Consider the following 23,056-nt stretch of genomic DNA (forward strand, 5'->3'; position numbering starts at 1 on the left):
AATAAGATTTGCTGATTTTGTGAAAATGGAAGCAAAATTTAGATATCTTTACATGTCTAATGAAAATAAGAACATAATCTTATGCAGTATCAATACTTTTCTCAATGATATTAAAGGTATCTATATAGACTAACCTTTAACAGGGTACTTACTGAGTACTAATCATTTTAGAGAATATTTGCTTACTATTTTAAATATTTAGAAAAGAAAATGAAGGTTGGGTATGCACAGGAATAGTAAAATTGAATCTTCAAATCCATGTCATAGACATTAACTGATTCATTCAACCATACATCAAGAAACTGGCAGTATTTCTATCCTGACTTTAGTTCACATTATGAATAGGTCTTAATGCAATTGTAATTTTTAACAGAGAAATTGTGTTAGTCACTTTATGATCCCATCATCTTATATATTGCACCACATAGGAGACTGCTCAAAAAAGTGCCTATTGGTTAATAATTACTGTAGTGCAGACTAACTATGTGGATTACATGTTTTGGCTGCCTGTTTAGAACTTAGGTTTGATTTTCTTGCTTTTAAATAATGTGTAAACTCTGCAAAAATTGACATAGTGGATAAGCTGTTTTGGATCTCAAGCATGAGATCCAAAACTCAGTCCCTACCATTGCATGTACAGAGTGATGCTCTGGTTCTATCTGTCTCTCTTATTCATAAATAAATACTTCCTTATAAATAAAGTATAAGTAGTTTCTAAATCCAAAAATAATTAACTAAACATAAAAATTTAGATGATTCAATTACTGACTTTAATCTACTAAAGTCTTGTACTATTATGGAGATTTTTTTTCATAAGGAGTAGATTTCTATAATTAAAAAGAGAATGAGGATTATGCCAGTCATATTGTGATGTATGGACTTTATCCTCAAACAAATAAAAGTAAACTATTAAAACACAACAAAACATTTAAAAGTCAGATTATTGACTTGAGATTAGACTCAGTATAAGAGCAATTGTCAGTTTATTTTATTGATATATATGAAGTAGTACTGTGGTCATGTTATATTGTCCTAGTGCAGCCTAGAATGTTCCTAACTATAACCACAGAATGCAAGCTCACACCTACAGGAATGCAGAGGTTACACAGGCTCCTGTACTGAATATAGTCCTCAGATAAAATCAGTGGGGTTTACATTTAATAATATTTATATACTTTCCCCATATTTGGGAACTACTCTCTTCCTTGATCCAGCTTTCTGGTCCTGTTTCCAACTCTGACACCATGTCCCCAGACAATACCTTTAGCTCATCTTCGTGTTAGCTGTCAGGCTCAGGCAAATATTATACCTAAAATAGACCTACTAGCTTTTTCCAAAATGGAGACCCCAAATCTCACCTGCTATATTCTTACCTTTAGGTTCCTGATTACTAAGCAATTTGTTCTGTTTTATATCTTAATGCTTTTCAGCCACCAAGTTGCAGATGCTATCATGATGCCAGCCATGGGCAGACAATCTCATCAATGAGTCTTAGATCCCTACTTCCTTACTGGAGAAAGACGAATCAGACTGGGAGTATGGACTGACTTGACAATGCTCATGTCCAGTGAAGAAGCAATTACAGAAGCCAGACCTTCTACCTTCTGCATCCCATAATGATCCTATGTCCATACTCCCAGAGGGATAAAGAATAAGAAAGCTTCCAATGGAAGGGATGGGATATGGAACTCTGGTGGTGGAAATTGTGTGGAATTGCACCCCTCTTATAATACAGTCTTGTTGATCATTATTAAATAAAAAAAAGTCGTGTCATATAAAATCAATGTTTATGTGAAAAATATATACCTAGGGTTTCCTTTAAAATAATGTAAGGCTAAGAATTATAAGTACAGATAGGACCATGAATTTCATATAAACTATTGGTAACTTATCAAATAAGTGCATGGCAATTCATTATACTATTTTGTCTACTTTTCTATGTTAAATTTTTTAAATATGAATTTGAATATTTCCATATCCATAAACTTGATTGAAATTTGTCATACAACTAATCTGCATTATATATACCTTTACTTTCCTATATGGAAAATACATGAGATAGTAGACCAAAAAGAATTTGAAAGGATAGGACTTAGTTAAAAAAATAGCCATAAATAAGTGAAGCTGTACCTGAATATTCTCATGATCATTTTGGTGCAGCATAAGGTGAACCTCTTGTAGGGTTGTTGTTTGATACTCACTACTAAATTTGAACACCTCTGAAATGATTAATTTAGCAAAAATAGATTTTGGAAATCCCAATGTTCCAGTTCCAATTGCTGGAAATGTAACTGACTTTAAAGACAAATTCTTGGTGATGTCCAGACATTTTCTGATTATGACTTCCATGATCTGAAACACACAAAGCACCTCTTTACACATGTTAGAAAGAGGAGTTTGAATAATAAGCACAAGGTTTGGGAATTTTTACTGTGGTATCTGCTTACTCCTTTTTATTTTCAACCAATATTAAAGGACATTAGAAGGAGAAAGACAAATATAGGAATAGATGAGGAAAAGAAAAGAGAATGTGACTCTCCAAAGAGTTTCAAACTCACTCAGAAATGAAGAAGCAAAACTGTTACAGTTATAGTCTCCCCCACCCTTCAGCCCCCACTCTTCTCTTCTTTTTTTCATGCTTTTGTCTGATTTTCTTATTAAACACAAGATATCTTCAATAACTCTTCTCAGAGTTCCAATAATCACTGAGTACTAGGTGATCAGTTATACTATGAAACAGTCCTCAGGTATGATTGAAAGAAATTATCATAAAGATGGAAATTTATTATCATAAAGTAAGAAAGCTACTATAGACAAAAGACAGGGACCAATCTAGATTATACTGAAAGAGGAGCAAAAGTATAACCACTTTTCTGGAAAATGTGAATCAGGTCACACCTGGTGTGCAGATGTGCTATTCTCACTCCAGAATGGAGCTACCACGTGAAGTACATGGCTGCAGTGCAGATTGTAACCACTGGTCTGGAGAATGGTTCCTGGGTGAACAGTCACTGCTTGTCCAAGTGTGTTCAATTCCTCCTGGAGCTTTGGTCCAGCTTTGTTCAAGAGGGCTTGAGAAAGTGGCCCTCTGTTAAGTGCAAGATCCGAGGGAATGGAGTTGACAACAACATCCGTCTTAAAAACAAAACCAGTAGTTTACCTTAAATATTTACATTTATTCTACTTGAGTTACTGATCTGATACAAGAAGAAACAATGCAGATAATTAAGTTTTAAGACTACAATCAAATACACTCCAATACAAAGTGCCAATAGATGTTTCTTTCAGTAACATTCCAGGACAGAGCTGTCAAAAAACAACATTTAAATGGTATATAAATATTGGGGTCCGAAAGAAGTACCCAGGTGTCTGGTGAAGGCAACATTTGGAGTCTGAGAAATTTGCAGTTTTTAGGTAGAGTGATAAAGGTATATGTTTTGGAGAGAAACACCACTAACATAAGCATGATAGATTATGAGCAGTGAGCGGATTATTTAGATATGGATAGAAAGTTTCTACAGGTCAGCTTAGAAGTGTTTTCTGGCCTGTAGAAAATATGTCAGTGCCAGACCAACTAGAGTTCCCAACGAACAGTAACCAAGGAAGCATTTCAAACAGCTTCATCAGGAAAATGAAGGCACTAAGAGAAGAAGGAGATGTGAACCACGTGATCTTCAGAGTCACCCTGTAGGGTCAACATGGAGCAATGCACAGCACATACTGGGACATCAGAGCCACACATGATGGAGTGAAAGGAATGGAACCAATGGCCTAATTTTCAATATTCTAGGAGGAGGAAGTGGAGGAACTGAATTCATTGTGATTATTGAGTCTTGGTAGAAAATGTCTATTGTTAATTTGCTTGCATTTTAAATGAGAGACAAAACCATATTTTAATCTTTAAAAATACTCCAATGTTTAGAAACTCTGAACAAATTCAGTACCTGACTCAACCATTTATTAACTGTGAGATTTAGGCAAATTACCAAAATTGCTTAAGTTTTAGTTATTTGTAATATGGAAAAAATAATCCTAGATTCTATTCCACTGAGTTGGGAAGTACATATCAAGCACTTTGCATAGTGTTTGGGGCACAGTAAACAATGTTAACTACTATATAATTATAGATAAGCTTGCTGTAAGATAAAAATATTTTGAAAAATCTCTCTATTAAACTATAAATGTATTTTAAACAAGGAACAACTGAAGGGGAAAGAGTGATGACACACAGATGGAAGAATGTTTCAAATAAAATTTTATTAAAAAACTTTTGTACATTCAAAGAATTCTCTAAAGTTAATAGTAAAGTACCCCAGGAAGTGGTTCAGTGGGTAAAGTGTTAGACTCAAGCATGAGGCCAATGACTAAACCTGCAGTATCACGCATGCTAGAGTGCTGTTTTGCTTACCTCTCCTTCCTTCCATCCTTCCTTCCATCCTTCCTTCCTTCCTTCCTTCCTTCCTTCCTTCCTTCCTTCTTTTTTTCCTTCCTTCCTTCCTTCCTTCCTTTCTTGTTAATAAGAAAATAAACCTTATCAAAAAGTCCATGGTAAAAAAAAAAGTTCATGTAAAAATATGAAAAGATCTTAATTGATAGCCCTGGAAAGATATGCAAATAGACTTCACTGAGAGACCTTGCCTTAGGACTGTCCCACTGTGTTTGAATTATTTTCCTAGGACTCTGAAACTAAACTGGAAGAGACCACTGTCTGATTAGCAAGAGTCCAGGGTAAAGACAGTATTAAATACACTATGAGAAAACATGGTGGGGCTGGGTGGTGGCACACTTGGTAGAGTGCCCACATTACCACGAGTGAGGATCTGTGTTCAGTCCATTGGTCCTTACCTGCACGGAAGAAACTTCATGTGGTGAACAGAGCAGCAGGTGTCCTATCTCCATCTCTCTCTCTCTCTCTCTTCCCTCCCTCCCTCTCTCTTCCATCCATCTCCTTCTCCCTCTCCTTCTCAACACCCCTCTATCTTTATCTTTCATAGTCTCTATCAAAAATAAAGCTAAGGAAAAAATAGCCACTGAAAATGGTGGAGTCATAGTATAGGCACCAAGCCCCAGAGATAACACACCTAGGGAAAAAAAAGACAAATCAGTCACTTCCTATCAGTCCTAACAGAGTTATTGGTGCACTGTCACCAGACATTTATTAGGTCCACTTGCTACTACATTCTTCAACTTCTCTAATGGTGTTGTGCTGAATTATGACCCCTCAAGCAGGATCCTCTGGTTATTCTGATTCAGTATCATTGACAAATTCCTCTGTTCTCACTCTATTCTGTAACATTCATTGTCTGTCATCAGCATATTTTATAGAAAATGAGCATTAGTATGCCTACACAGACAAGAATAAAGTCACTCAACTAGGATAGAGGCCTTGTAAATATAAGGTCTAGAGATACATTTCATTTATTATAAACATGGTGACATGAATGCAGTTGTAGTTGCTATAAATAACTAGTCAGTCAATTAGTAAATGTTTTGGTGAAGCAGCATTAAGAATAGCCTAAGACAGACTGGGAGTAAGGACCGACCAGTCAACGTCCATGTTTAGCGGGGAAGCAATTACAGAAGCCAGACCTTCCACCCTCTGCAACCCACAATAACCCTGGGTCCATGCTCCCAGAGGAATAGAGAATGGGAAAGCTATCAGGGGAGCGATGGGATATGGAGATTGGGTGGTGGGAATTGTGTGGAGTTGTACCCCTTCTACCCTATAGTTTTGTTAATTTATCCTTTCTTAAATAATAAATAAATAAATAAATAAAAAGAATAGCCTAAGAATCTATTTCAAGGCAGAGTTGGAGGGCATGGATTCTTTGTATTGGCTCCATGATTCTAATCTGCTTTTAACAATTAACTACCCAGAGGTAGTTATGGTGTATATTATGGAAGGCATGGAATACTTTCCTGATTCTAATTTGCCTTAATTACAATATTCCTTTGACAACTCACAAGATTGAACAATGATGGTGGATGTTCCATAATGAGGATACTCACCACAGCATTCTGCACATCTCCTTTCACCAGCAGGACTCTCAGACCTTCTGGGGTCAAAAGAATTCCTCTGTTTCCATCATCTTTTCCCATGTGAGGCTGTTTGGTTACTGGTAAACTGGGCAGGGAAGCTGATTCAGGCAGGGATTCTTTAAATAGCATTTTCACAGCCTCATCAAAGGCTTCAACAGACTTCTCAGCTGTATCCACAAGGTAAATCTCTTTTAAGGTGTGTCCATCTGACTTCTTTTGGAATTTGTCCTTGAGAGCCAAGACAATGGTCTCCACACACTGGGGTAAGGGAAAACCATAGATTCCAGAACTAATGGCAGGAATGGCGATAGACTGGTACTTGTGTTCCTCAGCCAAATGAAGGCACTCCTCCACAGTTCTCTTTAACTGGTCCACACACTTCTGAGCCTCATATTGCGTCCACTGGGGCCCCACTGCATGGATCACATGACGGTATGGGAGTTTGCCTGCTTTGGAGATGGTGGCACTGCCAGGGAGGATCTTGCCCTTTGTCTTCACTATCTGGTCACAGTCTGCTTGGAGCTCAGGACCTGCTGCTTTTAAAAGAGCAGCAGCAAGCCCCCCAATATGCTTGAGATCCTCATTAGCTGAATTCACCACCACTTCCACAGGAAACTGAGTCAGGTTACCCTGCTGCACAATCAGGGAGACTCCAGAGGGCAAAGTTGTCCTAGAGAAGCACTTTGGCCCATCAGAGCCACCACCTGCTTTTACTTCACTCTTTAGTTCAAAAAAACAGCCACATAAATTTCTGACTTGACTTTGATAAGCCTGTGCATTATCCCGGAAGAACTGCCCGACTCCTGGCTTATCAATATGAATGCTTTTAACACAGACAGAGTCCCGGGCTTGTGTGACATGATTCACTGCCTCCAGGACCTTGGTTTTGGGGCCAATTAGTAAAATGCTGTTTTGTTTGTACTCAGGATTGAAAATTACCTGCACATTTGCTTTTTTAACCTTTTGCCATAAATGGTTCATTTCATTCTTTAAGTAATGAAGAACTAAGACAGTCTTTACTTCAACAAACTGCTCTATTTGTGTGTGTGTTTCCAGAAAGTCAGAAAGTGAGCCATGGACTTCATTTACTTCTCTCACATAGCCTGTTATGACCACCTCAGTGGTGAGTCTTGAAGTTAACTCATTGATGAAGACAGTCCTTGAGGAAGAGTTATATTTCTTTGACAAACTGCTGGTGAGTTCTTTCCATTTCTTGTCACTGAGGACTTTATTGTCCTCAACATCTATGTGCTTAGAAGTTAAAGCACTAACCATTTTCTTTTCAGCTTCAATAAGTGCTCCAGGAGAGCAGCTGGTTAAGAGAACAGTGGCTGCCTCCAACTCATAAACTGTAAGAATTTTCTGTGCTATGAAAAGAGACTTAGAGAACTCTGCACAGTCTGCCTCCTGCAAAAACTGAAAGACCTCAGGGGATACCTGAAGGCTTTTCTGAACCATAGCAAGGACCTTCTCCAAGATGTCACACTTTATTTTATACACATCAGCAAGGAGTCCTTTTAAGCACATGTGTTGAGTGGCTTCATCATAAAACATCTCCACCTCTGGACATTCAGTGCAGAGATGCTTCAGCACACCACTGTGGCACAAAAGATAATACTTTCCTGGTGAAATGACCATTTTTTCCTGTACACTTTGCTTCTCTCTCTCAATTTTTTTATTGGTGACTTCTTTTAATTCATTGACTTCTCGCTCAAATTTTTGTATGTCCTCTGATTTTCCCACTACATTTAGGACTTTCATAACTGCATTGAACTCAACCAAAAATCTAGTATCATGTAAATCATTTTTGATCCTGCTCCACACTGTTTTATCCAATTCAAATGAGGTGACTTTGTATTTAGACTTTATTTCATTGAATGCTGTGGAAGTGTCTTTCTTCCAGGTCTGGATTTGGTTTCTCCCTTGACTGAGTAGGGAGGCCACAGGTCTGATGGTAACTTCCCCATTGACTTTGGGCCAGGTTAGCTCACAGTGATATTGTCTCATTTCTTCATTTATCTCCTCAATCAGGTGATTCTTTGTCTGTAGGAATTTCCACACTGGGAGAGCCAAGGTTTCTTTGAATGGTGCTGGTAATGTGATCAGAGGTTTCTTCTTTCCATACAAAGTGGTGCCCAAAGAATTGTAATATGGGAACACACAGAGAGGCACATTATTGAAGTCAAGTTTCCTGGTGATGATGGTGTCTAGGACTAATGGGGAAGAAATAAAAATAAAAATTCTATTGTGATATACTTCATTTGGGAAAATTAAACTTATTTATAGAAAAAAATCCTAATGTGGTTGAACATTAATGTTATGACATGCTATTTAACAGCAGCTCTGCTCTCAACATGCTTGGATACAGCTGTGTATGAACAAGCATTGAACAGCTACCCCCTTGTTTAATGGAATGATTATTATCTAACAATGATCATTCTGTGTTGATATTCTGCTAAGTAAATACTATTTTCACTCCTAACATATTGCCAGCACTAAATAGGGTGAATAGTTTTGAGTTTCATTACAAGTATAGGGATAACATCTGACCCTGGCGTTAATAAAAATTTATGTCAAAGAAAATCTCAAGATCACCTAAAAATAATGCTAAAAGTCTCTCCTGGCCACTGGGGCCCTTTCCTCTATGAAACTCTTCCTAATTATTAGTAATTAATACTCAGATGTAAGGACACTAAGAAAGAAAAGAATTAGAATTATTTCAAGTAACCACTATGATTAAATTGCATCCATGTGGGGAGATGTTAAAATATTTATTCATGGCTGGCTCCTAGAATAGATAATGGGCTGAAGGAAAAGTATGTGATCTTCAGAGGACCAGACACATAGATTTCACTGCTTAATATGCCCTTAAATATTTGCTGAGCCTGTGAAATAGTGGAAACTAACAAGTTTAACTAACATCCTATGTCAAGAAATAATTACAGGTATACTTACATTTAGTCCTTAAAACTTTCCTTTGTGGTCAGTAGTAGCATAAGGTCCATTTTAAAGATAAGAATACAGAGCATTTGGTAGACTGAAATAACTTTCCGAAGATCACAAAGCTAGTATGCACCATAGCTGGTATCTAACCTCAGAATTAGCACAAATATCACCTTAATGTGCCATATACTCTCTGCTGTCTCCTCTGTAAAAAATAATTAACTATATTGAAGGCAGGGCCATATCTATGATCTTGGGAGAACTATGGCCATTACCACTGAAAAGGGATGGGAGCACTGAACTTTGGCAATAGACTGATGTGGAATTATATCCCTATGATCTTATAATTTTGCAAATCATTATTAAATCTCTAATAAAATTAAATTAAACAGAGAGAGTAACTATATCTAAACATGTAGGTTACTATAAAGATTCAGTGGAATACAGTGACAGAAGAAATATCAGACACAATAAGTATTCAATAAGGGTTTCCTTCCTTAGAGTTTGTGAATGAGATCTTGTGAAATTGAACCAAGTAATACCATAGAAAAATGTCTAATCCAGAAACTATCAAATACTTAGAAAAAATGTTTACAGAGCACTTTATGACCTATACTCCAACAAGGTCTTCAGAGATTTAAATTCAATAGCAAAGAAAGCAAAAACAAAAATAAATGGGACTACATCAAACTAAAAGCTTACAGCAAAGGGTATCACAAAACTAGCAGAATGAAATCCTACAGTGTGGGAGAAGATCTCTAGATACAACATACTTTAGACAAGAGACTATTAATAAAGAGCTCAGTAAACTTAACATCAAAGGAAAAACCCTATAAAAAATGGGGTGAGGACATGAGTAGAAACTTTAAAGAAGAGTTCCAGAGGGTCAACAGACACATGAGAAAGTGTTCAAAGTCAGGAATAACAAAGAAGATCACATGAGAACACAATAAGACAAGACTTGGGTTACTTTGGGAACCCACCAAATGATGGGAGAGTACAAACATGTGTGGCTCATGGACAGAGGAGGGGCTAAGGAGAGATTCCTGGGGCTAATGCTCATATCTACTCCGGAGCAACTGGGAACAGTCTGGCAGTTTGCCAGTTGAGGTGTCACCTCCAGTCTGAGTTTTATCAACAAATAGACTGCTGAAGGGAGAAGAAGACCCCCTAGCTCTCACCAAATGCAACTGTGAGTCTCCACTGATACTGTACCTTGGAGGCTGGAACAGCAGCATGGAGGCCCTGTGCTGACATTGGGGACAGAGTCCTGATCAGGCAACTCAGGAGAAGACATACACTCCCAGGGGTATGGAAGTGGGGATGTATAGTGGGAACCTTTCCACATAGTTCTCCTAATGAATTTGGTGACATGTTGAATAATCACCTCATAACCCTTGGAGTACAAACAGTATTTTTTTAGAAACTTATAGGACCAAGGAGTGCTAACTAGCTTGGTTCCAACTGCTGTCAAAGAAACCAAATTGGCTTTGGACCCTTGAGGAATAGGAGTCTCTTTGCATAACCACTGTGTTATCTCTCCTCCATCCTATTTTATCTCTATGTTAGGAATGATTAATTAAACTAAAAAATCTACTTATAGTTAAAAAGTCCAAAGGCTCTCACAGCCTACATGTAAAATAAAGATCATAAGAGGGTTTAACAGCCAACATGCTTCACCTTAAGGATTGAGACAACATTGAAACATTAATTTTCACAACTGTGAACTTTTTAAGTACCTTACTTAGACACAAATCAAGCCAGGCCAATGTGATTAGTGAATTGAAAAGTACTGAGAGAGAGAGAGAGATCTCATAATACAGCATATACAATGGTTAAACCAAGAAGAAACTTTGGAGAAATGAACTAGGACAAAAGCTCAGATTAAGTCCCCAAAAGATAGAAGCACATAAGAATGAGGACAACATCCAGACACTAATTGAGGCATTAGTCACATGAGGGAGGATAGAATTTTAAAGTAATATCATCAGAAATAGAGAAACAACAAATGAGACTCTGACAGAAAACACTCAACTATCTCAAGGTTATTAGAGAGCTGAAAGCTGAAATAGCTGAGCTAAGAGCACAACTAGTTGAACAAGCTAAAGTATCAGAAATGGGTAACAAAATAGTTGAGCTGCAGAAAACAACAGAAGGGAGAGAGAATAGAATAAATGAACCAGAAAACAGAATTAGCAAGATTGAGGATTAGAGAAAACTATGAAAGAAGTAAAATATCTCAAAAAGAGATGAAGAGATACTGAAAACAACAACAGAGGCATATGGGATGACTTCATAAGAAGTAATATATGCATTATTGGCTTACCAGAGGAAGAAAGAGAGGGAGGGGAAGAAAGAATTCTTCAGGACATAATAGCTGATAATTTCCTTATTCTAGACAACATAAAAGACATAAAGGTTCAAAAAGTTAAAAGGGTCCCAAACAGAATTTACCCAGAATTAAAGACACCAAGGTACATCATATTTAGAATGAAAAGGAATAAGGATAAAGAAAGGATCTTGAATGCTGCAAGAAAAAAAAAAAAGAATCACCTACAGAGGAAAGCACATAAGATTAGCAGCAGATTTCTTCACACACAAACACTAAAGATCAGAAGAGAATGGCAAGATATATATATCAAGGGCTCAATGATAAAGGCTTTCAACCAAAACTACTGTATCCTGCTAGACTGTCATTCAGATTAGATGGAGGCATAAAAACCTTCTCAGACAAGCAATAGTTGAAGGTATCAACTATCACCAAGTCTGCCCTACAAGAAATTCTGAGAGGTCTCTTATAAACAATCATAAACATGCCATATATCAGAACACTTAAAAAGTCTACAATAATGGCATTAAAATATCTTCATTCTATAATATCAATTAATGTCAATGGCCTGAATTCACTTATTAAAACACACAGAGTAGGAAGATGGATCAGAAAACATAACTCAACCATTTGTTGTCTACAGGAATCCCACCTAACTCAAAAGGACAAGCACAGTCTCAAAATGAAAGGATGGAAAAGTGCCATACAAGCTAATGGACCACAAAAAAAGGCAGGAGCAGCTACTCTCAATCTGACATGATAGACCTTAAAATAAATAATATAAAAAAGAGAGGGATGGACACTATTTAATGCTCAAAGGATCAGTCAATCAAGACGTCTTAATGATTATTAACATCTATGCACCCAAGGAGAGGCCATCAAAATGCATTAAACATCTACTTAAAGGGATAAAACAATATAATAACAGCAACACAGTAATAGTAGGGTATTTCAACACCCCTTGGATGTTAGAACAGAAACTATCAATTACTTAGAGGAAAATAGTGTCAGAACTCTTTCCATCTAATTTTTAAAGACATCTTTAACAAAACAAATCCAATTACAAAGAAGACTAAAGGGAAAAAAAAAACAATGGAATTACATCAAATTGAAAATCTTCTGCATAGCAAAAGAAACCGCCACCCAAACAAAAAGACCCCCCACAAAGTGGGAGAAGATCTTTACAAGTGATATATCAGACGAGAGGCTAATAACCAAAATATATAAAGAGCTCAGCAACAAGAAAACAAATGACCCCCATTCAAAATGGGAAGAGGATATGAACAGAATATTCACTATAGAAGAGATCCAGAAAGCAAAGAAACATATGAAGCAATGCTCCAAGTCACTGATTGCCAGAGAAATGCCAATAAAGACAAGAATAAAATACCACTTCACTCCTGTGAGAATGCCATATGTTAGAAAAAGTAGCAGCAGCAAATGCTGGAGAGGTTGTAGGGAAAAAGGAACCCTCCTACACTGCTGGTGGGAATGTGAATTGATCCAACCCCTGAGGAGAGTGGTCTGGAAAACTCTCATAAGGCTAGAAGTGGACCTACCCCAGGACCCTGCAATTCCTCTCCTGGGGATATATTGTAAAGAACCAAATATACCCAACCAAAAAGATTTGTGTATACCTGTATTTATAAGCAGCATAATTTTTAATAGCCAGAATCTGGAAGCTGCCCAGGTGTCCAACAACAGGTGAGTGGTTGAGCAAGTTGTAATATATATACACAACGGAATACTACTCAGCTATTAAAAATGGTGATTTCACCACTTTCAGCCCATCTTGAATGGAGCTTGAAAAAATCATGTTAAGTGAAATAAGTCAGAAACACTAAGATGAATATGGTATGATCTCACTCATAGAAACAAGTTGAAAAACAAGATCAGAAGGGAAAACACTGGTAACAGAACTTGGACTGGAGTTGGTGTGTTGCAACAAAGTAAAAGACTCTGGGGTGGAGAGGAGGGTTTGAGTCTTGGAACATGGGAAGAGGAGGACATAGTGTGGGTTGAATTGTTATGTGGAAAATTGAGAAATGTTATGCATGCACAAACTATTATTTCACTTAGTGTAATCACACTGAATTCTTTTTATTTGTCCACGACAATATATCAGTTTTTTAAATTGCACAGTAGTATTCACTTGAATATATAAACAATCCTTCTTTATTCAATTGCCTATAAATGCATATTTATTTGTTTCCACATTTGGCTGTTGTGAATCGTGTCATTAGTAACATGTCTATGACTTATCCTTTTTTTTCTTCCAGGATTATTGCTGGGGCTCAGTGCTGGCACTACAAATCCATCACTCCATGCAGTCATTTTTTCCCTAATTTTTTTTAAGATAGGACAGAGAGAAAGTGAGAGAGACCAGGGAGATATAGAGAGGGAGAGAAGATAGACACCTGCAGACCTGCCCCACTGCTCATGAAGTGTCCCCAGTCCAGTTGGGTAGAAAGGGCTCAAACCCAGCTCCTTGTGCAGGTTCTTCTGCACAGTACTATGTGTGCTTAACTGGGTGTGCTACTGCACCTAAAATTTATGTCTTTCAAAAATAAGCTGTCTTATTTTTAATCATCTTTTTGTTTTTATTTCATTTGTCTCTTCTACTCTACCTTATAAGAAAATCTTGTATTTTTCCAAACCTTATTGCTTCTCTAAAGTTTGAGTTTCATACTCCTTATGCATCATATCCCTGGTAAATAGGAATAGCAATTCAAATGAAACAAATAAATAAAAATGAAATATATCAGAATTCCACTGAAACTCATTAACCTCTGCTAAAATGGGAGAAATTATGTTGGAAGTAAGTTTACAGTCAGGCTGGTCAGTATTACCTTTTCTATCAAAAAATTCAATGAAAGCAGAGTTCTCTTCAGGAAAACATTCAATATTCACAACTTTCCCCCCTCCATTCTGAGGATTTTCAAAAAAGATTTTTAAATGATGGTCATCTACACCAGATGGCAGGTTTTCAACCCTGATAGTTTTTGTCACTTCCAGAAGTCTTGCAGACAGCTTCAGCTGCTTCACACCGGGATGCTTGGCACAATCACCAACAAATTTCATGACATCTAGAAACAGAATTGACAAACGAATACAAACATTGTGATTGTATCTTGAGACTGTATGCAAATAGGTTTTCTGAATATGAATTAAGTTAAAGAGGAGCCACAACCTCAGATTTTAGATGCAAAGTGTCAGTTTCTACATGAGAAATTGCATGTGTAAGACTTTGAGGCACATGCAAAGGTCTTAACCTTGGATTATCCTAATCTGTCTCCCTGTCTTCAGTTATAGTCCTCTGTGGCCTTCTTTTATGTGACCCTTGAATGCTTTCTCTACAAGTTGTCTCATTCATACCCTTTCTCATATGCTTTCCCAATCTTCTCCCTATTACTTACAGGCAGGAGTTTACACTCTTTGTTAGGCCTACATGTGCTTGGCTACTTGACTCCCAACTAAATTGTAGGCATCACTTTAAACTGTTGTTTATTATTCATTTTATTTCCATCTCTAAACTAGTATATTTATTATTTTTAATGTTTTTTTATTTTCCTTTTTGTTGTCCTTGTTGTTTTTTATTGTTGTTATTATTGATGTCGTCATTGTTAGGACAGAGAGAAATGGAGAGAGGAGGGGAAGACAGAGAGGGGGAGAGAAAGATAGACACCTGCAGACCTGTGTCACCACCTGTGAAGTGACTCCCTGGCAGGTGGGAAGCCGGGGCTCAAACCGAGATCCTTATTCGGGTCCTTGAGTTTAGCGCCACGTGCACTGAACCCACTGCGCTACAGCCCAACTCCCCAAACTAGTATATTTATTTTTAAAATTAGTTTTGGTATCTTTGCATATGCTTCTCTCTCTCCCTTTTTTTTTTTTTTTTTTGCCTCCAGGGTTATTGCTGGAATTAGGTGCCTGCACTATGAATCCACTGCTCCTGGAGGCTATTTTTTCCCTTTTGTTGCCCTTGTTGTTTATCGTTGTTGTTGGATAGGACAGAGAGAAATCGAGAGAGGAGAGGAGGACAGAGAGGGAGAGAGAAAGATAGACACCTACAGACCTGCTTAACCGTTTGTGACGCGAGCCTCTGCCAGGTGGGAAGCCAGAGGCTCGAACTAGGATCCTTATGCAGGTCCTTGGGCTTCGCGCCATTTGCGTTTAACCCGCTGCGCTACCGACCGGCCCCCATGCATATACTTCTTACATACAAGAAATTTCTCTGAAAGTTTGATTTATATAGCAACTAGTGAGAGAGAATACCAATTTATGATGTCTTTTTTTTTGACACTTTGTCAAATATTTAATTTTTAATCTGAACACTACAGTTGGCCAGACAAAGGGAGCAATTCAGGCAGTTTTCTATACCAAAAAAAGTTTTCTTTTCTTTTTCGGTTTTTTTGTTTGTTTGTTTGTTTTTGCCTCTGGGATTATTGCTGGGGCTTGATGCTGCTCCTGGCAGCCACTCCCTCCCCCCTTTTTTTCTTTAATTGGCTAGGACAGATGAAGAGGTATTTACCTGATAAGGGGAGGAAACATCTGAGGCCAAGGGAACAACAGTGTCATGAGGCAGATGGTGTTTTTGTAACCTGATCAACTGATGCTGCTTGAATAAAAATGGGTGGGCATAGGCTGTACCCATGTGTCAACAGCTATCCTGTAAATTATTGTTTTCTCCAATACATAGATAGAAACATGGATGGATTGGGCAAGACAAATCCATGTCACCTGTGGGGTCCCTTTTCCTCTCACTCCCCATACCCTGCTGTTCTCATGTTCATGATTCATTTACATGTGAGCTTCCAGGAGCAGGAAATGGGGTCATTTATCTCTGTACTCCAGCATCTAGACTAGGACCTGACACATAGAATGTATTCATGAGTTTTTGTCCTATGAACATAACCATGTCAATTTAGTCCACTTAGCATGTGCCCTATAAGAATAATCTGAAATAAAAACTATTCCGTTATTGAGCTTACAATGACTTTTTTTTTTAAATACTCTTATTTAATCCTCATAGAAATTGCACTGGGTAGGAATGATTATCTCCATTATACAGAACAGGACGGTGAAACACACAGATAGTGACTTGGATAACCTCAGACAGTCAAATGGCTGATTTGACCTTTCACTTATTCACCAACCTCCTAACTAACCATTCACTGCCATGGCTCCAGGGCTTGGAACTAGAGAAATCTCATCTTCTGGAGACCCTTCCAGTCTTTAGCTTCCTGAAAATAACACAAGGCGAATTTACTTTCTGTATCCCAAGATCCTTTTCATCCCTGTATATGTGATGAATGAAATATACTAAGGAAAATATAGCAAGGAAATAAAAGATAAATTGTAGAGTAAGATTCTAAGGTGAAATCTTTCATTTGCAATTTTTCTGCCCTTCTCTATAAAATGAGGAGTAATAATAGTAATCACTAAGGGCTGTGAAAAGGAAAAAATAAACATACATCAAGAATATAGCCAAGGACATGACATAGTAAACTTTATAATAATTATTATGATTATCTTCCAATGAGTATAGTTCGGTCAATAATTTCTTCAAAGACATGCAAATACTGATTTTTCTGTTTGAGAACATTTTAGTAATCTTAAACTTTAAATTATTATTACCAGGTATGTTTTCCCCTCCACTTGTGCTCAAACACACATATACAGGATTCCTGCAATAACTTTCAACATGTTAAGCTCACCAAAACTGAGTTTCCAAAAAAAAAAACATTTCTCTCTCAATATGAAAAGCATACATTGTGATTCTGGAGTTGGCACAGTGGATAAAGATTGGACTCTCAAGCAGGAGGTCCCAAATTCAATCCCTGATAGCACACGTACTAGAATGATGTCTGGTTCTTTCTCCTCTCCTATCCTTCTCATGAATAAAATTAATAAAATATTTTTAAAAACATATCATACAATTACAGAAGCCAGACTTTCCACCTTCTGAAACCCACAACAACCCTGGGTCCATGCTCCCAGAGGGATAGAGAATGGGAAAGCTATCAGGGGAGAGGATGGGATATGGAGACTGGGTAGTGGGAATTGTGTGGAGTTGTACCCCTCCTATCCTACAGTTTTGTTAATGTCTCCTTCCTTCAATAAATAAAAAAAAAAACTTAAAAATATCCAAACTATGTAAATTAAAACATAGGTGCATTTTTCAATATCTAATTTTACTGACATATGAACTATGTATTGAACACTTCTGCTAATTACATCTGATTTTTTTCATTGTAAATTATAACATTTCTGGTGTCATGAGAAGTAGCCTAATAAATGTAAAACCTTTTATATATTTGCAAATGCATGGTAGGATATGTAATCTGAGAATAACATTACATAAATTAAATTTCCCTAACCTTATCTAGCATGGTATTTTTCATAAATCAAGATGTTTAAAGACTTTACATCTCTTACTATAGATCTGAGTCTTTCCTAGATACAGATTTAACAATTAAATAGCTACAAATAATGTAAAAGAAAATTTAATGTAAAATTTTAAAGTAAAAGAGAAAATTTGTAATTTATAATAATAGAATACTCGGTGTATGTCTTTTGTTATTTTCTTTAATTTGGTGTGGTTCCGTTTGATTTGATTTGGTGTTATTTTGTCAAAATATGTGGCTTTGTTCTTATTGAAGTTGAAAACTTTTTTTGGTATAGAAAACTGCCTGAATTGCTCCCTTTGTCTGGCCAACTGTAGTGTTCAGATTAAAAATTAAATATTTGACAAAGTGTCAAAAAAAAGACATCATAAATTGGTATTCTCTCTCACTAGTTGCTATATAAATCAAACTTTCAGAGAAATTTCTTTAGATCACTGCTCTAAATCCCAAAGCTGATATGGTGTGCTCTCTTCAGCAGCATACATACTAAAGTTAATATATAGAAAGCTGTAAAATGAAATATCACTTGATCTTACCTATATGTTTTTTAAAAGTAACCACAGCAACATCAAAATCTCGTATTGCTTCTACTTCAAATTCATCACTGGACAAACCACTTATATTCTCCACTAACAACTTTAACATCATATCAGTCACGCTATCCTTGAGATTTTCAAATGCAACCAATAGAGTATCTTTCGGTTCTTCTAACACACCTAATTTTAGGGAGACAAATGAGGTATGAGATGTTATATTCATCTACTATGGTCATAGCAATGATATTTCTCATAATGCACTGTCTTTTTTATTACCAATCTTTTTCCTAACTCACATGAGATATTGGAAGATTATTTGCCTGACTTAATTAAGAATAGGATGTATCACTTAATTATTATCATTATTATTATTAAACCCCTTTCTGTTTTGTTTAAGGAAACTTATTTTTTAAAGTAATTGAAATTAATTTCATCATAGCACCATATTATAGGTACTGAGCACAATTTCCCAAAATCAAAGGGGTATTTTTACCACTCTTGAATCTCTAGAACATGGTTTGTGGTGGACAAGATCATAGCTGCTGAATTAGAGATACACTTCTTGGGCCATGGGGAGAAAGTGATAATATCTGATGATGCCCACATATAAAATGAAATAGCACACTGTAATTGGAGTGAATTATACTCTGAAAAGCAATAACTTCCCAAAACTATGAAGAAGAAAGGATACTTGTAGTGAAAGACAGAGAAATACACACCTATAGGTTTGTTGCTGTTTATCAAACTCACTACATGGTGATCATCTCAGTCAGAATATTCCAATCCATTGTTTACCAATGTGGGGTACAGCTAAGGGTAAGTTTAATATCTCTGTAATTGCTACTTAAAAGCCGATGCACATGATACAATCTTTAGTGTGTGTGTGTGTGTATGTATGTGTGTGTGTGTGTGTGTGTGTGTGTGTGAAGGTGGGGAGAGAAAGAGAAACCTCTAGCATTGTTTCACCACTTATGAAACTTTTCCCCTGCAGGTGGGAAGCAAGGGATTCAAAACCAGGTCCTTACACATGAGAACATGTGTGCCCTACCAGGTATGCAATCACCCAGCCATGATAGAATCTTTATTCAGTCTCTGAGCAACTATTCAGTTGGGACCCTTGTTATTTTCAAGGATGTGGATGTGGAGAGGATGCACATAAAATGTTAGATAAGGGATTTACATATTTTATGGTGGAGATACACACACACACACACACACAAAGTGGAAATGTGTTTATTATGAAAATACAAAAGCTTCCTGCTCAACATATTTATTTTAGTTTTTTCTGGACACAAGAACAGCAATACATCCTGCCCTTGCTTCTCAATGTCCAGTTGGCCATAAGTGAGCTCTATAAAGAGCAGGTCACATATCTCCCTGGACTGCTTTGTCTTCCCACCAATTGCAAAGTGTCTCCCAGTCCCCACTGATAGAGCTGTTTCCATCTTCTGATTTAGCTCTGAAAGTTCAAAGGGCAATCACACACTTTGTACTCTGCAAAGACATTAGTAGATGTAGATGATAGTGCAGAATATGTGTGTAAATGATGCAGTAGAAAGCTTTCTGAAGATGAACAAACCCTGCCTTGTAATTCAAGAAAAGGGGAAGGACCTTCTTAATACTTTCTTTTGTAAAAAATTTCTTTACTGTGGGATTAATGGTTCACAGCTGACAGTAAACTACAATAGTTTGTACATACAAACTATTCCCTGTTTTCCACATAACAATACAACCCCCATTAGTTTGTACGTACATTCCCTGTTTGTACATACATACATACAAACTATTCCCTGTTTTCCACATAACAATACAACCCCCATTGATCCTCCTTTGAATACTTTCGTGAATAAAAGCAAATTTGCTGGTTGAAGGAGACTTACCTGATTGTTGAACATGGTCTTTGGATTCCTGAAACCCAAACAAAAATGTACCATTAATCAATTACTAATAATTTCTTTAAGAAAGTGTCCCTAGACTAAGTCCAAAATGGAGTCTATAGGTTTACAGTGAAAGTATGGCATACCCACTTACTGGGCTCAAATCATTAGTACAAGAGAGTCTTAAATAGTAGAAACCCAAATGGGTGTTAAGATTTTAAGGGGTGGGTGACATCTAAATCAGAAAAATGGGGTGTGTGTGTGTGAAAGAGTATATGAGTATATGTAAATATATATATATATAATTTTGGATTTGGTCCCTGGCCAACATTAACAAAAATTTCTTTCAATATTATAAACTATTATTTTATTATTATTTATTATTACTTTATTATTATAAAATAAGACATAAAGCAGAAAAAATTGTTTAATAAACAGGAATCCAAATGTAAGAATAGAGCAGATGAAATTTGGTGTCTTAATGTGGGAAGAAGCTAGGAAGTCTATTTTAGGTATATTTTAGGTATGACTCTTGCACACACACACACACACACACACACACACACAAACACTAAAAACATCAAATGAAAAAAAGCTTTTTTTTTTTTTCTTCAAAGTTATTGCCAGGGCTCGGTGCCTGAACTACGAATCCACTGCTCCTGGAGGCCATTTCCCGCCACCCCTTTCACTGCCTATTATTGTCATTGCTGACGTTGTTGTTGGATAGGACAGAGAAATCGAGAGAGGAAGGGAAGACAGAGAAGGGGGAGAGAAAGACAGACACTTGCAGACCCACTTCACTGCTTGCAAAGCAACCTGACTGCAGGTGGGGAGCCCGGGGGGCTCAAACCAGGGGGCTCAAACCGGGATCCTTAAGCTGGTCCTTGCACTTTGCGCCATTTGTGCTTAACCTGCTGCGTTACAGCCTGCCCCCCCCCCCCAAATATTTTTTCATGGTCTTTCCCATTTAATGCTTACAGTGTTTCCTTCCTTCTCTCCTTCCTTCTTCCCTTCCTTCCTTCCTTCCTTCCTTCCTTCCTTCCTTCCTTCCTTCCTTCTTCCATTCCTTCCTTCCTTCCTTCCTTTTTTCTTCCGCTAGGGTTATTGCTGGGGTCCAGTGAGGGAACTATTAATCCACTGCTCCTGGTGGTCACATTTTCCATTTTTATTGGATAGGATAGAGAGAATTTGAGAGGGGAGGGCAAACAGAGAGCGAGAGAGAAAGACAGACACCAACAGACCTGTTTTGCCACTTGTGAAGTGACCCCTCTGCAGGTGGGGGCCAGGGCCCAAACCGTGATCATCCTGTGATCCTTAAGCTTAGTACTATGCACACTTAACTGGGTGCACCACTGCCTGGCCCTCAAGAGTGTTTTCTATTGATAAGCACCATGCTTTGTGCTTTATGGGGTCTCCTCTTTAATCCACACAACCACTCAACAGTCCAAAGAATGGATGTTATTACTATGTAGTTTTACAATTGAGGAAATACTTTGTACATGCATTGTGGATCATTGTTCCCTCAAAAAATAAAACAAAGTGGCCTAATGGTAACACACCTGATTAAGTGCACATACTACTATTCTCAAGGACTCTAGCAAGGCTTTGGGTTCTAGTCCCCCACTACCCACCTGCAGCAGGGATGCTTCACAAAAGGTTAAGCAGGTCTGTAAGTGTCTTTCTTTCCCCTCATTTTTTTTCTTATAACTTAAAAAAAAAGAGTGGGGGAAGGATATGTGGATTCATAGAGCCATTACCAAGTCTCAGCGACAACCCTGGACACAAAAATAAATAAATATAAAGAAAATGTATGTCCCAGATTAAACAGACCCATTTTTTTTATATCTCAAATAGCCATTATCATAGCCTTGAAACTTATCTGAAAGCTAAGGGTTCCCTTACTTGTTACCTATCTTATCACTACTATCATTCCCCCCACACTAATAAGTTATTTTTCTCCCTCCAGTTTGACTTACAGCTCTCCGAGATCAGACAAGATTGGGCATGTTAAGGATGGTATGACCATAGACGACTTACAGATCTCATTCCATCTGTTTTCCTCACAGGTTACCACCCAACACACCTTAAAGACCACTCCACCCTTCACTTACATGTCTTGGAATGTCCCTCTCAGCAGCTTTATGGGCTTTCTCTGGGGCTGTGGGCAACTTGACACTTAACTTAAATGTTCCTTTTCCTGGGAATACCAACTCGTGATTCTCTCTTTCCAGAACTCTCTGTCGAACTGAAATGAGAACAATATAAAAAAAAAACTTCATTCAAACATATGAAACAATCTTCATTCATAGCATTATTCCTGTAAGGCTTCAGTATTGCAAAGAAGGAGGAGGAGGAGGAAAGAAAATTTTAGTGAATAGATGTAGATTACAATTCTATCTTATCTAAAGCATATTTCTGAGTTCTAGTTACAAAGTACCAGTCACACTGTCTATTTATAGTTAATTTCTGAAGACTATCTTGTATATGTGTCTCATAGATCAGATAAAAGATTATACAGAAATCACTATAGTGGCTGAAAAGATTCTCAGAAAGACTGCAACATTTATCCTACAATGAGGGAAGTAACTATGTATCAAGTCTTGTTAGGGACATATGTGACTAGCTGATCCAGCAATATCATTTCTAGGTATTTATCTAAAGTATATGAAATTATTAACTCAAAGAACTATATTAATCACACCGCTTACTGCAGCATTAATTAATTAATTAAGGAAGATATGAAAATTTAATTGCTCATTGATAAGTGAGTGGTTGAATAAAGGTATAACATATTTATATACAAAAGAATTATCTTCAGCTGAAAAACTTGATGAAATCTGTCATTTGCAACATAATGAAATGTATTGGAAGAAATTACATGAAGCAAAATAACTTGGGGAGAAAGACTGATTCACCTACATGAAT

General features: G+C 37.1%; 1 protein-coding gene across 1 annotated transcript in view; it reads right to left on the bottom strand.

Annotated features, from left to right (window-relative positions):
- LOC103122519 (protein mono-ADP-ribosyltransferase PARP14-like) overlaps positions 1–23,056 on the bottom strand; it is a 72,933-nt gene that overhangs the window by 41,227 nt on the left and 8,650 nt on the right. The window contains exons 2-8 of the mRNA XM_060197108.1: positions 22,243–22,376; positions 20,135–20,162; positions 18,255–18,434; positions 14,161–14,397; positions 6,010–8,252; positions 2,899–3,135; positions 2,131–2,352 (exon numbers count right to left, since the gene is read on the bottom strand). Coding sequence (XP_060053091.1) covers positions 2,131–2,352; positions 2,899–3,135; positions 6,010–8,252; positions 14,161–14,397; positions 18,255–18,434; positions 20,135–20,162; positions 22,243–22,376 — 3,281 coding nt within the window. The remainder of the gene's footprint in view (positions 1–2,130; positions 2,353–2,898; positions 3,136–6,009; positions 8,253–14,160; positions 14,398–18,254; positions 18,435–20,134; positions 20,163–22,242; positions 22,377–23,056) is intronic.

The sequence above is a fragment of the Erinaceus europaeus genome, chromosome 9, assembly GCF_950295315.1.
Source record: "Erinaceus europaeus chromosome 9, mEriEur2.1, whole genome shotgun sequence".
In the NCBI taxonomy this organism is placed as follows: domain Eukaryota; kingdom Metazoa; phylum Chordata; class Mammalia; order Eulipotyphla; family Erinaceidae; genus Erinaceus; species Erinaceus europaeus.